The sequence below is a fragment of the Pygocentrus nattereri genome, chromosome 10 (assembly GCF_015220715.1).
Source record: "Pygocentrus nattereri isolate fPygNat1 chromosome 10, fPygNat1.pri, whole genome shotgun sequence".
Taxonomy (NCBI): Eukaryota; Metazoa; Chordata; class Actinopteri; order Characiformes; family Serrasalmidae; genus Pygocentrus; species Pygocentrus nattereri.
In genome coordinates this window covers 27,284,753-27,301,923 of record NC_051220.1, presented here as the reverse complement: position 1 = coordinate 27,301,923, position 17,171 = coordinate 27,284,753, and the positions used below count along the sequence as shown (strand labels likewise).

The 17,171-nt window shown below is 40.6% G+C and overlaps 1 protein-coding gene across 2 annotated transcripts in view; it reads right to left on the bottom strand.

The window, feature by feature from the left end:
* The window catches only part of akap6 (A kinase (PRKA) anchor protein 6), a 144,028-nt gene that overhangs the window by 33,695 nt on the left and 93,162 nt on the right, over window positions 1–17,171 (bottom strand). For both annotated transcript variants that reach the window (XM_017699795.2, XM_017699796.2), the window contains exon 9: window positions 16,711–16,831. In XM_017699795.2, coding sequence (XP_017555284.1) covers window positions 16,711–16,831 — 121 coding nt within the window. The remainder of the gene's footprint in view (window positions 1–16,710; window positions 16,832–17,171) is intronic.

Below are 17,171 nucleotides of genomic sequence, written 5' to 3'. Positions count from 1 at the left end.
GCAGGGAGTGCTGAATGCGACGGGCCCATCACAAGATGTGATGATGGAGGGAGCACACTCGTTTAATGCTATATCTCTCCATTCCTCTGGGGACTGTGCAACTGTTTCTCCAGACTCCCTCAAAACAGCAGGTGAGACAGGAATTCCCTTGGGCTTTCCACAACAGCAGAGCAAGGGAACATCACACACACACACACACACACACACACACACGCACTAGCTGAGATGTATCCTCTCACAGAATCACCAACATATACAGTGCAGCTACATTTAGTTTGTACAGATACAGACCTACAGAGGTATTTAACTACTAAGCTCAGTGCAGTCCACAGATTTCCTCATATTACTTTCAGTCTAATCAGGAGTTCAAAACAGTTCAGAGACAGTATGCTATAATAATATTTTTGTAGAAATAAAAACAAAACTGACAGTATCATATCACTGGAACAGTCTCTGTTACTGATTTATAATGCTAGATGTTCTTTCTGACAAAAAGAATTTGAACTAGCTTTATTCTTTATGTCACACCTTCAAACATCTAAATATATTCAGATTAACAGTCTTATGCTTTCATTCAGTGTATCTTTTTATGCATGCCACGCTGCATTTTGAGAGATGAGGAGAAAGTAGCATTGGCTATGTCTTTGTGTCTCTGACCTTTTTTTCACTATCATCACTAACACACTGCACTTGTTAGGCTAATTCTGCTAGCATAAAAAACCTCTTTGCCTTTATTACAGTTTCCATTCTTTTTTAGGGACTTGCTTTCAGTTTTTCAAAAAAACCTGCAGAAATATTTTTCAATATCTCCAAAGATCAGTGTTAGAAGTTGGTTACATTTTCTGCTTCTCACAATCAAAGTAATCCCAAACACATTCAATTCAGCGATTGGTGATCAGTGCATTGTTTTGAAAACACCAGCTGCTTCTTTGTTGGATTTGCACATGTTCTTTTCTGTCATTAGCTACACATAGGATAGCTACACATCCTTTCAGACTCATAGTGTTGACTTCTATATGCAAGTAGAATATCTTCCTTAATCTCCTGAAATACCTCCTGAAAAATGAAGACATAACGGCTGGAAATTAAATAAATGAAGTACAGTACTGTATGTGTGCCCTGATCAATGCAAACACCACTGCCAAGTCTTTCCAAACCTACTACTCAATCAGATCAACGTCACATACAGCCAATATAAGAGAAACAGAATTTAACAGTTATTCCTTTTGTTGTAACCTGTTTAAGGATGTTATGTTGGGGGTTGGAATGTAAAAACAGAAACATTAATAGAACCAATATGATATTGGCTCTATATACAGAGCAAACCGATTCTGTTCCTAAACCTTGGGCTGAATATTCAAAATAGTCAAGTATTTACATTTCTGTGAATATGTGCATTGTGATGTTTGTCTTTTTGTTTGTTTGTGAAAGCTGTCCACTCAAGGACTTTCAGTCATCATGGCCATTCCATATCCTGCTTACATGGCCTTGCTGATTTACAAAGAAATCATTTCCCCACAGAAGTGCAGCTCAGCAAAAGCAGCTCTCAAAATCAACCCAGAGTCAGAGAGAACAGCCACAATGGTACTTAACAGGTATTTGCTTAAATATGTATTACAGACATATACATGTTTTATTGATTTTCTAAGAGAAAATAAGTACACATTCTCCACAGAGGACACAATTCTCCACAAACAGTTACTATTTATTTGCAGAATTTAACATATTGAGAAAAAAAAACGTGAGGAAAAAATGTGGCCTATGCAAAAGTTATGGTAATTAAAAATTTTTCCCCCAATATATTAAAATATTAAACTCAGCAGTTTGAAGTTTGTTCCCTGTGGAGGATGTGTTAACTTATTTTCACCTACAAATTGAAAAAAAGCATGTAGTTTTACCGTGGATGTTAAAACTTTTGCATACCACTGTGTTTACAGTCTGTGTGTGTGTGTGTGTGTGTGTGTGTGTGTGTGTGTGTGTGTGTGTGTGTGTGTGTGTGTGTGTGCATGTGTGCGTCTTTATTCTCTCGCTCTTCACTGTGACAGAAAAAACGACAGCAGCAGTGAGGGAGAACACAAAGTGGAAATTGGGCGAGGAGCTTTTTCTCTCTCTCTCTTTTTCTGGAGAGCTGTCCGTTGCTGTGGAGGCCTGTCCAGCATCCTGGAGCGGAGCCAGTAGAACAACAGGAGAGAAAGACAACGCCACAACGCTCTGCCTGCCATCCGCTACAGAGGAGAGGAGCGCTCCCCTCCTCAGCTCCAACTGCACAAAGCCAACATTACATCACTGCATTAAAATGCCATTATGACTGCTATTGAAGGGAAAAAGGCGAATGGACCCCGAGAAGCAGAGGCAGATACAGCATGCGCCTGTATGTTCTGCTTCAGCTTTCTATCTCTCACTCTATCTGCATCACTTCTCTCTCTCTCTCTCTCTCTCTGTCTGTCTTTCTTCTCTCTCTTACTGCCTCAAAGCCATGGGAGTATTTGCTCACAATTAGAGCACCACCCCCTCCCGCCCCTCACTGCTTTCAACTCATATGAGTAAACTTTCCCAAAGCCCCACAGTGCTTTCTTCAAGGCAAACATGCTAATACCGCAGCCCTACTGCCTAGCTACTGGGAAATGCACTTTTAGAGAGGGAGAGAGAGATACATGGAGACAGATAGACAAAGGAAGACAGACAAGGACATAAGCCATGAGCAGGTTTCACAGACATGGTCTTGTAAAGAAACCCTGGGTTGAGGGGATAATCCACAGTACAACAGTACAGAGCTCCATGTATACTACAAGAACAGGGTCTTTAGTTTGATGCCATAGGAGAACCACTTTTGGTTCAATAAAAAAACCTTTAAATGGATAGTTCTTTAAAGAATATTTTATAAACATTATGTAAGTGTGAATAACCTTTTTTAAAGTGTAAAGAATCCCAACATAATGTGAATGATCTACATTAATGGGCCAAAGCATTATAACCACTCACAGATGAAGCAAATAATGTTGATTATCTCATTTACATTTACATTAGCATGTGGCAGACGCTCTTATCCAGAGCGACTTACAATATAATCATTTTACACAGGTAGGCGAAGGTAGTGTTCGAATTTTCGGGTAGTTGCCCAAGGATTTTTATGGGTACGGTGTAGGGTGTTTGCCTATGCAGGGATTGAATCTCAGTCTACAGCATAGAAGACTATACCAACCACCTTATTTCGTAAGTGAACAGTCAGTTCTTGTGTTGGATGCAGGAGAAATGAATTGAATTGAGAACCATTTGTCACTGTGAAATTAGACCTCTGCATTTAACCCATCCATGCAGTGAAACACCCACATACATGCACACTAGTGAACACACACACTAGGGGACAGTGAGCACAGTGGGCAGTGAGCAGTGGGCAGCCCTATCCATGGCGCCCGGGAAGCAACTGGGGGTTAGGTGCCTTCCTCAAGGGCACTTCAGTCATGGACTGTCAGCCGAGGGGATCAAACCGGCAACCTTCCGGTCACAGGGCTGGTTCACTAACCTCCAGCCCCCGACTGCCCCGTCAACAGGCCTGACTAACTTTGCCCTGTCAAGAGTCCTGAGTAACTTTGCCAAAGACCTAATCGTTATGGCCAGAAAACTTGCTCACATCCTTGAGACTGCAAGGCTTGTGGAGTGCTCAGCAGTGGTGAGTACCTAGTGACACTGGTCCAAAGAAAGGCAAACCAGAAACTGGCGACAGGGTCATGGTGTTGACTGCCCAAGGCTCATCAGTACATTTTCTTTTACATCACATGGATGGCCAGTTACATGTGTTCAGTTTACCTGGGGAAGTGATGGCAAAAGGAAGCACTGTGGGAAGAAGACAAGCCAGGGGAGGGAGTGTGATGCTCTGGACAATGTTCTGCTGGGAAAAACTGGGTCTGGACATTCATGTCTATGTCAACTGAGACACATGTCAACTACACAATCATAGCAGACCACAGTATAATGCACCCTGCTGCACTACACACTTTGTTCGGGAATAGTTTGAGGAACATGGCAAAAGGCTCAAGGTGTTTCCCTGGCCTCCAAATTCCCCAGATCTTAATCCAGTCAAGCATGTGTAGGATGTGCTGGAATAAGTCCTATCCCAACAGCTCTACCTCAAAACTTACAGGAGTTAAAGCATCTGTTGCTAACATCTTGGTGCCAGACACCACCTTTAGAGGTGTTGCAGAATATATGCATCAGCGAGTCTGAGCTGTTTTGGCAGCACGCAGAAGAGTAACAGCATATTAGGCAGGTGCTCATAATGTTTTGGTTCATCAGTGTGTACTAGTTAAAGCTTTTTTTTTTCTAGAACAGTATGTACAGACATGGCACATAAAGAATAAATTATCCAAATCTGTAACTCACTCTGCCAAGCACTGATTGTGTGCCACTCCTGAGTTCTTCTGCTAAGACTCTACACTTTCTGTGCCTTTTCACTTTTCTGCTGTTGTTTGTGTTCCAAAAAAACCCCCAAAACATCCACAACCCCCTCAACAGGGGAATATCTGTGCAAAAATATGCTAAAGTGCATCAAAGCCATAATTTCAGGCTGGATTGTACACGTGGGTCTCTGTGGTGCAGAAATCATCAGGGCAGTGGCGGTGAAATGCTGCTGATGAGATGAGGAAAGCAAGGGGGGATGCTTTGTTAATTAATCTCCAAACCAATTCCCTGCACTGAATTTAGCCCCACCGCACAGACTTGTAAATGATATGCTTTTTCTCTTGTCAACAGCCATATTTGTATTTGTGAATTATGCATATGGCATAATGGGCTCCATCCGAACTGCTGACAACAATATATCCATCTGCTCCCACATTCATTCTCTCCAGGGTCCGAATCCCCTCACACTCACTTGTTCACATCCCCTAAACCAACAGGGCACTTAGTTAGAGAATTAATGTTAAATTAGACTGTTTTTGAGGGGAACTAACAACGCTAAGGTTGCTTACAAATATTGGAGGTGTGCAAGTGTGGGTCTGTTTGTACCAGCCTGCTCATCATCACTCTTCCTGTGCTCAGGATGAAAGTGTGCCATCTAGTGGATGGAGCAGAGTAGTGCACCCTTCTGTTAGTTTTGGGGAACATACTGGCTGACAGGCCTGTGATAGGCCTATGGAAAAAAGCAAAAAATCTCTTATCTCTTCTCAGCTATAGGGGGAAAAAAAACCTCAAAACAGATATTTGACCAGCTGGCTGTCTTCAAGCCTTCCAGCACTCAGAGGCATGCTGGCACACACATACTTCCTTTCCAAACTCTCTAATCCACTTCCAAATCTGAGAATTAAAGATCAAAACCAAATCTGTATAAACATAAACAGATCATTATGACCATTGCCACATCTCTGCGAAAATCTACTATTTCACCATTTCCACTATTACGGCCAATAAGTCTTCAGCCCTGTCTGATACACTGATGACTCACTACTACACTACACCCCGTTCCACCCAGCCCCCCACACAGATCACTGGGGCTGCCCCGAGAGAGAGCCCCTTCCAAACACCACCCGATTGGCTAAATTGCGCCTTTCAAGTGTTGTTATGGCAACATCTAACTTAAGAGGAGTGAATGAAGCGCCGGTTGCGGATCGATAATGAGCATCCCTCCGCTTCTGTCTCTCCACATATTAAAGTACATGTCAGGGTCTGAGCTCTTCTCCAGGGCCGCTGTGCTGGTGCTGCTGCTGTCCACCTGTTCCTCATGTCTTTAGCCCCACGCATGAATTATCTGCTTCAGTCTCAGCCCTACAGTCTAGTCTAATTGCTCATTTGGGTTTAGCCAGGAGGAGCGTGTTTCATCCCCCATGCACCGAGAGAGAGAGGGATACTTGGAGGTGGGACGCTCACACACACACACACACACACACACACACACACAAATTACTACACATATATACACGCATGGTAATGCCCAAACACATATACAGCACTGTGTAAAAGTCAAGAGGCCACCCTTCATTTACTTATTTTCCAGTTAACACCGCCATTAAGAATGAGTTATTCATTTTTCAGCATCAGACAAAATTAATAGAAAAAATATATTATTACATTTAACAAAAGCCTTAACAGCTAAATATAATATCATCATGATGTCCACACTTTGCCTTTACTATACCTTCCTTTTATCAATCAAAGAAAATAAACACATTCAGTGATGTTGAGGTCTGGACTGGGGTGGTCAGTCCATTATTCTGAGAACACCAAATTTTTCTTTTTCTCAGGAACTATTTCTTGACAGCCACATCCCTCAGTGTAGCTTGATTTTCCCCTATTCCTCAAAGTCAAATGGTGACAGATTTGGTGGTCTGTGTGTGTGTGTGTGTGTTTCTTTGAGTGAGAATGTGCTGAGAGGTTGGAGGAATGAGTATGTTAATGCTGTAATTAAACAAAATCCAACCACAGCACACCACAATACCACAGAAACCATGCCTACACACTGCACACGCTACCCTTGATACTCAACAGCCAAATCCTGATCTAAACTCCAGCACGCCTCTAAGCAACTCACACTAATGCCCCTGTGATCCCAAAAGATAAACACTTACATTGATAGTTTTGGAAAAAAACTCATAAATTTTCTCTCAACCTAAATGTAAAATAAATGCTTGGTGTCTGTTTTTTTTATACACTGGAGTTATGCATTGATATTACAAGGCCAGTGTGCATTCTTAAAAATGATGGTTCTTCAAGGGATCTTTAGTAAAGAATATGGTTCACAGAACCATGAACACTCATGATTAAACCATGATTAAATGGTTCTTCTTCAAATTGATGGATAGTGTGCTGTAGATGGCTCTATATAGAACCTTTCTGAAAGGGTTCTAAATAGCATCAAAAAGGTTCTTTTATTTTTATGACGTCAAGCTTGTTAAAACACTTTTGGGTGCTATATAGAACCCTTTTCAAAAAGATTCTATATAGAACCATCTACAGCATCCATCTATCCATCAGTGTGAAGAATGCTTTCACAATGCAAAGAAACCTTAAATCATGCAAAGGGTTCTTTGAATGTTCATGGTTCTGTATACAGTCCATAAAAACAGCCTACAGCAGTTCAGCTCTCTCAGCCCATATTAAAGTTATAAGGAGTTCACTGGACTGTTATTGAATGAGACACAAAAGTTAAGTGATACCTTTTTAATCCCACCTCTGCATTTAATGCATCCGTGAAGTGAAACACCACATACACACTTATGAACACACACACACACACACTAGGAGGCTGTGAGCACACTTGCCCGGAGCGGTGGGCAGCCCTATCCATGGCGCCCGGGGAGCAATTGGCGGTTAGGTGTCTTGCTCAAGGACACCTCAGTCACTGGGGATCGAAACAGCAACCTTCCAGTCACAGGGCCAGTTCCCCAAGCTTCAGCCCACGACTGCCCCTACAGTGAAGGTATTCAGATACTCTGATTTTCGTATTAGTTTAACAAACTATTGCTGTTACTAATATGCCAATTAACCTCCAGCCCACGACTTCCCCAAAAGGGCAGCCAATCAGAACAGAGGTATTTTATACAGATCAGTCTTAAAGACACAGTAGTAAAAATAGTTTGTTTCTTTCTACGCGACAAAAAAGAGATTTGATATTGGTTAACAATCCAAGTTTGAGGCAAGCACACATGCAGTTTATGTGCTGCTGGTGAGTCTAAGCTTTCATCACTTGTTAGCTACATTAGCCTCTTAGCTAAAGAAGAAAACTTCACGTACAAATCATGTCATGGCTGACTGACTACAAGTCAGACTACAAGGGAAACTGTGTAAATTATACTTCTTGGCCAAAGTATCACTTTAAGGAATCTGTGGAAGAACCAGGCTTTAGTCTTTGAATATGAGCTCAGTGTTTCTATTAATAAGGCTATTCAGAAGGTCAGGAGGTTCAGAGTAGAGAGGGCTATAACCATGACCTTGAGAAGAGGGAACAACGCAGACAAAAACTGAAGATCTGCTTTAATTAACGAATCACACAGCAGTAGTTAGGCTCCCAAAGCTGCAGTCATGTTTATGGCCGTTCCAAGCAACATACACACATATGGCTGGCCTCTGAGCAATCCACTACTGGACTATGAGCTCTTTTAAAGAGTGAAGGCAGCAACAAATGGGGAACATGGCATGCAGCCACATGAGGAGAAAGAAAAGCCATGTTGGAAAAGCAGAATCTAGTAGATAGACAGCAAGCTGCTGCGGTTTGTTTCTCTCTCTCTCTCTCTCTCTCTCTCTGTCCATTTCTGTGATGTCTCCTTGGCTGCTCCTACACCTCCTGTCATCCCTCTGTTTCTTTTTCCCTGTCTCATCCTTCTCCACCATCCCCCTTTCAATAATTCATGCTGTATGAGGACTGAGTGACTGTCTCTCTTGACAAACAGCATTTTCTTTCTTTCTTTCTTTTTTTTAGTGCCGTTTCATGGACCAGAATCAATCGCTCACTCAGAAGTTGTGCAGGGGTCTGGTGAGAATGGCTTGATTTATTAGATGGAGGCAGAGGCTGTGGCTTTTATTGTGTGCTAATTCTGATTGTGTGTGTGTGTGTGTGTGTGAGTGTGTGTGTGTGTGTGTGTGTGTGTGTCTGAGAGTTAGACTGGCCTCAGATCAGGATCAGTTCTTTCAGAGGCCACGCCACAGTGTGATCTCTCACCCTGCATCCTGCTCTACAGGACTTAGAGCTTGTTGCATCTCTCCCCTGTGGAATGTCTCCTTTTTTTTAAATCCCATTTCATCATAAACAGCCATCTGTCTCACACGCACACACATACAGAGAGAGAGAGAAAAGAAGAGGGAGAGAGAAAGAGATAAATACATGGAGAGAGAGAGAGAGAGAGAGCGAGAGAGAGCAGACAGAGTGAGTGAGTGAGAGTGAGAAGAACAGAGACAGAAAGTAAGAGAGAAATGTAGGTAGACAAAGAGAGCGAGATGAGGAGAGAGGAAGTGAGAAACACAAATAGAACCAGATAGAAAGAAAGACCTGGAGAGAAGGAGGGTGAGAGAAGAGATGAGCAGATAAAGTGAGGTGGACAGAGTGAAATATAGAAAGCATGAGAAAGTGAAATAAAGACATGGAGAGAGAAAGGAAGAGGAAAAAAGAAAAAAGAGAAATAAAAAGAAAGAAACAGATGGGTGAAGAAAAAGAGAGAGAAATATTTTTTTTAACTGAGAGATGGCAAATGAACGAGAGACAGAGAGATATGGAGAGAAAAAAAAAGAGAGAAAGAGATGGGGGAGAGAGAGAGAGAGAGACAGAGAGACAGAGAGAGAGGCAGGCAGGCAGCATCAGTTCCAACACTGAGTTCTTTGTGCCGAAGCCCTGGCACAGTACACAAAGTGTTTCTCTCACACACAGATGATGGGCCTGATTATGGGAACTGTGTTGTGTTGTGTTGTGTTACACTGTGCTGTGTTGTGTCGTGTTGCACTGCGCTGGGTCATGTTGTGTTGCACTGTGCTGTGTTTTGTCGTGTTGCACTGTTCTGGGTTGTGTTGTACTGTGCTGTATTGTGTTGTGCTGTCCTGTGTTGTGTTGTATTGTGTTATACTGTACTTTGTAGTGGCAGTGTTGTGTGTCATATTATGCTGAGCTGTGTTCTTTTGTGTTATACCTCTAATCTCAAGTATTTGACAAGAACTAACATTCTTTGACAAGAACTTAATATTTTTGTTATTTTATATATAGTAATAACTTATGTAGATTTAAATATTATAAACTACACACTAGTGTATTTAATGTACTGTATTTAACTCTTTTGAGTATTTTGGGAGCAGCACTAGATCTAAAATCATAAATTACATTCTATATGCTATATGGCTTTCAGAGTCATTTTAGAATCATCTACAGCTCTGTTCATCACTCTGGACAAATCTTTAATTTCAAAATCTTCTTGCAGCTTTCTAGTAAATTTGTGAAACCTGTGATGTTGCACACAACTACAGAACTAACAGATTAGCATGAATTTATATGTATCTGCAACAAAATTAGTTTTTTATTGTTGAAAACATTGAACCCAAACATTTGAGTGGTGGTACACCACTTTCACTCAGCTCTAATACATACACTTTCTCACCCTGAGTGCTGACACTCTTGAGGTCGTGACAAGCAAAAACACTTTTTTGCCTGCCAAGTTCTATAAACTCTCACAGGCTGCACAGGAAGAGTTTATGAATTGCAAGTTTCCTGAGAGAGAGAAAAAAAAAAAACAAGGAAAGAAACATTTTTGTTTACTTTTGGAAGTGACCCCCCCCTTAACAGGTTGCTCTGGTAACTGACTCCATCAATGCCTCTTAAACAGATACTGAGGTGGTAACTGTGGTGAAGCCTATTTAGGAAGATGGAGGCAGAGACATTTTTCCTGAACCACCTAACATAAACCCCACCACACACACACAGACACACTGCAGCCCACAGACTGAGAAGCCAAGGGGAATTTAAAATATTAATGAAACTTAATCAAAATTAGAAAGTGCATATTAATCTATGTGTGTGCATGCATGTGTGTGTGTAGAGCCCTATTTATGTCTGCTGCTGCTGCTAATAGCGTGTTCAGGTTCTTATATATATATATATATATATATATATATATATATATATATATATATATATACACACTCACACACACACATATATATACATATACATACATGTCTGTGTGTTACTGTTGGCAGAAGAAAACCTCATATCTCCAAAATGGTAACTTTACAGGAAAAGGAAATACATTAATGTAATTAATATAAGTAAATGGAAAATTTTTACAAGTAATTTGGGGCCATTTCTTTTGGTCCTTCATCATGAAATTTACACAAAATGGGCAACAGTTATTTTCAAATTGTCAAAGAACAAAAATGGAGATATGAAAATACATATTTCCTGCAATTAAGTAAACATTTTATGTTTTAATAAATATATGATTTTATGTGAGCACAATGCTGTGTTTACTGGTCATGTACTGGATAGCATTTTTTTGTGTTCTGCTCAAAATTAGCTAAAGTGGTCACTGCCGAAACAGTCACTACAGAGGCATTTGGCAGTTTACATGCTGTTATGGTTATTTTTGTAGTGATAAAAAGAATATTCAATCATTTTTAATAAAACATCATTATTAAGGTATTGGGTCACCCAAAAGTCCAAGTCAATTCAAAGTTTGAAATGTTTTTTCAACTCTTCAATTTGAACCAGTTCGGTAGAATGATCCACATACAGAGAAATATGAGAAATATATGAGACAGATAAGAGAGACAGAGGTGTGAGAGATTATATATAGAAAGAGATGAGAGATATAAGAAAGACATGAAACAGAGAGAGAGAGAGAGAGAAATAAATATGAGAGAAAGACAGATAAGAGGGAGAAGGGGAGACACAAAGTGAGAGTGAGAGAGATGGTGTATGTATGTGGTGGTGATGAGACTGATGAGACCACCTGCTCTAGATCCATAAAGCAGCAACGTGTCTCAAGCATTCACTCCACCACTGTAATTCTACCATCAAAGCCACGCTGTCAGACATAACGCAGATTAAACTGCATACACACGTACAGAAACCATAAATGTACACTCTGTCGCACACACACGTACACACGCCTTTCACACATCTCAACACAGCTACAGCCTGGACTCTGAGAAAGCCCAACAGCAGTTTATTGCTTTTCCTCTACTCAGACTAAAGAGAATTCTTAAAGCACAATTACACAAATAAATGTATTTACTCTTGATTTGTGCTTTTCATTTTATATTTAAGACTTTCATCATGGTCCAGAGCTGCCCAGGCTGTGGATAGTTCTCTGTGGAAGTGGCAGCGATGGGCATCAATAGGGGCGTATAAAATATTTACAAAATGTTTCAGAAGCAAATATAGTTGCAATTTAGAGGTTCTGACAGACCACTTCAATGAGAACAAGCAGGGCCTTTTGGGAACACCTTTGCCTTCTACATCTCCAGGAAAGAAAAAGATCAAACCTTTTGATATAACATGCATAAACACATACCAAAAGCCTAATAAAGTGCACTACAACACCTTTTCTCTGGATCAACAAGCTTGTGAAAGGAAAGAATTTCTGCAGGGCAGGAGTGCGAGTGTGTTTGTGTGTGTGTGTGTGTGTGTGTGTGTGTGTGTGTGTGTGTGCGTGCGTGCGTGCGTGCGTGCGTGCGTGCGTGCGTGTGTGTGTGAACAGAGATAGAAAGTTTCGGTAAAAAGGAGCTTTGAGCAGTAGGGGCATCAGAGCATGATAGATTAGACAGAGATTTCATCCTGCTGTCAGTAAACACTAAAGGTATCCACTGTGTGAAGTACACACAGATGCCTGCAGCATACACACACTCTCACACACGCAACTAACGAGCTCTGGACCTGATTGCTGTCTGACTACTGACTATCATGTCATCTCTACAACTTTTTGCCCTGTATTCTTCCCAGTGACTTGACACCATATTATATGGCAAGTTATCTCCATATCCTGGATCTAGCATGCCCACGTGAGCTGATTTTTCAAATCATCCTAGTACGTAACTTCAGACATCAGCTAGTCAGAAGTAAGTTTTTCATTTCTTCATGTTATGCATTACTAAATCAAAATAGATCAAAACAGGTTTCATCACATGCACTAGTTTTTATACTGAGCTTAGTATGTACTCAACATTTACACCTCCTTCTAAGCAGGTGTAAGTGTTGTGAAAACCCTCAGAAACCATATAGATAGCACAAAGAAGACTAAAAACATGACCTCTCAGGTTAACTAAGCTCCAAACTCAAACAGCCCCTCCAGATTTTGGATTGCCTAAAAGAAAAAAATACCAGTACCAATAAAAATGGTACAAAATGTTGTTTTTGTGCTCTTATAATACACCATGAACCCAAAAAGTGCTGAATTCTTCTATCCTCGAGCCTTTATTTCTAATTTCATTTGAATACTGGTGTGTTTACTTGAAATATTAATGTAAACAGACCAAAGACATCTAAATGGACCAAACACAGAATTGACCGTGATCTTTTCTTTTTATACACCTTCTTTAGTTTGTGCAACTTACAGTCTTTCTTACACTTGCATATGTATTTATTTTAGTTCTGTATCAGTAATTATAGAAAGGATAGTTTTGGCTTTAAAACAAGATAGATCGTTAATCTACTAATCATTTCTAAGCGTTGTTGCATTTACTGATAAATCAAGAAAAAGATCTATCTAAGCTGAAAATCTGTAGTTTGCAGCAAGAGAACAAATTAATATTAATAATACTTCACACTTCATACTACTGTTTTTTATTATTTCTCTGATGAAGCAAATCAATAATAAGCCCCTAGTGACCTGAATTCAGTTCTCAATGTTACTCATTTAAATATTTTGGTACTGATACTCTTACCTTGACTTCAGTAATGACTCTTAAATGATTTTTGATACCTTTTTGATACCTTCGTTTAAACACAAACTAAAAGTATGATGACTTAAGCCAGAAATAAGTGTGGATTGCAGAAAGTGGGTATATTTACTGTTATGTACCGAAGATGTTAATAACGGGAGTATGGAATGTGCTTTAGAAAGTCAATCAGCATGCTGGATTTTCTGAATAAGTTCTGAATGAGCCCAAATGTTCACTCAGAATCACAGTGCACCCAACAATAAAGGCAGTGTATTGTTTTCTTTTGTCCAGTGACAGAAAACAATATAGTACACAGAAAGCTCCAATTTCACATGCTGATACATTTTACTATGCTGAAGGTGAACATGCATGCACTGTAACTACTGAGGGAGAAGATTTGACCAAGTTAAAGGGGACAAAGAGAAAGTCTCTAAATGTATGGTGGTAAGAGTAATGTACAGAAAGAATAGAAGAAGCGTGGATGAATGGGTTAACAGTGCTAATGGTTTTTCTGTATACATGCTCACATGAGCAGCACTGTGTGTAATGGCAAGCATTTTAGTGAAAGTGTCACCCGGCGTGGATGGGTGTGATCTGTGAGAGGGCCGGTCAGAGGGGTCGCGCTGCAGGGAGTGAGAGAGTGAGACGCACAGACATATAAAAGAAAGAAGAAAAGGCATTATATTCCTCTGCTTTCTCTCTTACTGTAAGATATGACTAATGGTGGGGTCACTATGCCCGATGAGCAGGAAGATTAGTTCTGACCTTGGCGGCGACCTCGGACGGCTCGGAGAAAGAAAGGGAGAGATGGAGAACGGAGGGAGGAGGAGGAGGAGGATGGAGGGCGGAGGAAGAGGAGGCTGCCTGTCATTACGGTTCTTTCCAGAGCGAGTCGAGCTGGTTATTAATTTCATTTCTTTATGATTCACAATCTGCTCTTTTGAAATATGCCATATGCTCCCAGCAATTGGCAGGATGACGAGTGTCAGGATTGGTCCAATAAAGGCAGCCTAAATGAGGCTGATTTACGGGCCGTGGCTTCCGGCAAGCGCAGCTCTCTATCTCCCCCTCTTCCCTTCAGCATGGGCAAACAAGCCTCTGCTCCGCACACACATCTACCTGCTCCCAATCAATCCCCCCAGCCCAGGACGATAACGGCCCGCCACCCAGCGCCCGGCACACACTCGCACACACCGATAACAAACTCACAGGCACAGTACATATTTATTAGTGCAGGTGGGCATGCAATCAATACACAGACCCAAAATCAGTTTGTTTAAATCATGAGCAAATATACTGACCTAACACAATACTGGCCTGCTTTATCTATCACTAATAAAAATTCATTGAGACAAGGTGCCTATACGGGCTGTAAAACGAGGCGCTATCTCCTTCACTCCCCTGCATGCACTTCCTCTGTAACTCTATCTCAGTCTAGCTCTTCCTTTCTTTCTGTCCTTCCGTGGTAACATGGAGCTTCTGAAGGGCAGAAAGCTGGCAAAAAAGCAATATCACCAGCCAAACCCAAGCAGAGATTTTTCCAATCCCAAAGATTTGCTCCTTTTCATTTATTTGTTCCTCCCCTCTCCTAGAACCCATCTTTTCCCATTTTCTCTTTCCCTTGTCCTTATTGTAACGTGTTAAGCCTTAGAATTTGCAGTGGTGGGAACAAAAGCATTTTGTTATTTAATATCATTACCCACTCACAGCTCAATGAAACATGTAGACAAATTTATCTAAAGAGCGGATAGTACATTTTTAACTGAAACCACATTTCTGGTTGTAAGCAGATGTGCATTTCTGTTCTCACACAGCTGAGACTGATATTGATATTGAGAGTGATATTGATAAAATATCATTCTATTTCCAGAATATCATGGTAACACAGGTCAAAACAGTACAGTTTGTACTAATAAGTTAGCCTTAATAAAGGTAAAGAGATCATTCTTCCTGAGTGTTGGGTCCTATATAGTACTGAAAAACGATTCTTTAACTCATAACAATAGTGAAACTCTTTTCTTCAAAAGAACAATATACAACTGGTTTTTCATCAAAGAGAAGAACAATTTGACCATATACAGAACAACTTATGCATTCCGTTGGTTCTTTAAGTGTTCGTGGTTGTACAAAGAACTCCTGCCTTTACTAAAGAACCTTTGAGGGTTTTTTGAGGTATTTTTCAAGAGTGCAGCTTGTTTTGAATGAAAAATTTAGTTCCATTTCTTCTCTGAAAAATACACAAAAGGAAAACTTTACAGTTTTAAAGCTTCACAGTATTGTAAATGTTAATCACACAGAAAGCAAACTTCTAGAAAGCAAACTTACTGTTTATTTATTTTTTTGTGGAATTGAAACTGATTTAAAACTGATACACCAACAAATTCTACAAATAGAAATAAAAGCTAAAAGCAAACTGCTTGGTAACAGGGACGGAGACAATGCTCATTATATTTAAACATAACGCTGCTGTTGGGACAAACCTTGTATCTCCATTTTTGTTGTTTTTCACTTATTGACATAATTTGAAAACACATGTTGCCTTTTATATTGTGTGTAAATTTCACGATGAATGGACCAAAAGAAATTGCCCAAAATGACTTAAAAGAAAGTCTGGTTCCATGGACTTACATTAAAAGTTGTGAAGTTATCATTTAGAACATACAAGGCTTTGTACCGACAACAGTGATAAGCAATATCAGGGTATTTTAATTTCACAGTATACTATTTTAGCTAATATCACCTAACCCTAACACAGCCTTTAATATCATAACATTGGCAATCTGTAACTATGTAACTACTTATGCAGTAGTGTAATTATACATTATCAATTGTATAATGTAACTCAAACGTACAGCAAAAGTAACAAAGGTACAGGTTTTTCCAACACCAAAGATTTACTCCTCTTCATTTTCTTTCCTCTATACCTTTTTCCTTTTTTTCATTGGCCCTTACTGTAGTATGTTAAAGAAGAGTGTTGATGTGTGAGTCAGGCTTTTGGCCTGTGAACGGACAGAAAGATACTGATGTTAAAGGAATAGTCCAGTGTTTTTCAACATAATCTCTGTGTGCTGCATCTGTAGCATATGGTCAATTACCATAGACAGTAACTTCAGTATGTTCCGCTGTACTAAGAAAAGAACAGAAAACTCATTCCCTAAACATACACACTTAACGGTCGCCAATGGGCAGCTGTTGAAATACTCTGAGAAAAAGTCTATGTGTCAACCATATACTATAGATGTGGCAGATAGGGATGAGAAAACCATTGGAGTATTTCTTTAATGTTGATGTCGATGGTGACAAACTCTTAGTAATGGCTGAGGCTAGTATCTGTCTTTTACTCTGGTCTTACAGGCTCACCTTATAGAGATGGTGCTGCTGCTCTTCTGACATCATCAGCTCGTGGCTGTCCGTCACAATGGATTCCATGTCCATCAGCCAATCCCAGAGCTCCTGGTACTCGGTCTGGAACTCTGATAGGCTGGGTGGGGAGAGAGAGGGAGGGGTGTGTTAAAGGTGCCCTCTGTGAGAGTCTGTGGGTGATATGAGCTTCACTCTCTCCTCGTCTGCTTGCTCCTCTGGCTGGAGAGAGAGGAGTCGGGCGGCTCCGAGCTCTTTTACTAAGGGAATATTTGACAAGTGGAGGTAATTACTCTGTCCCGTTAGCGAGCGGCGCGCTGCGGCGCAGGTAAGTGAGGTGTGAAAGGGGTCGGGAGCAGAAGGGATCTTTAACCTGCGCTCTGAGTGACGGCTCCTGAGCCAGAACAGCTTAATTAAACATGACTTCACCTCCCTATTCCCCAAGCCTGCCTTCATCCTCG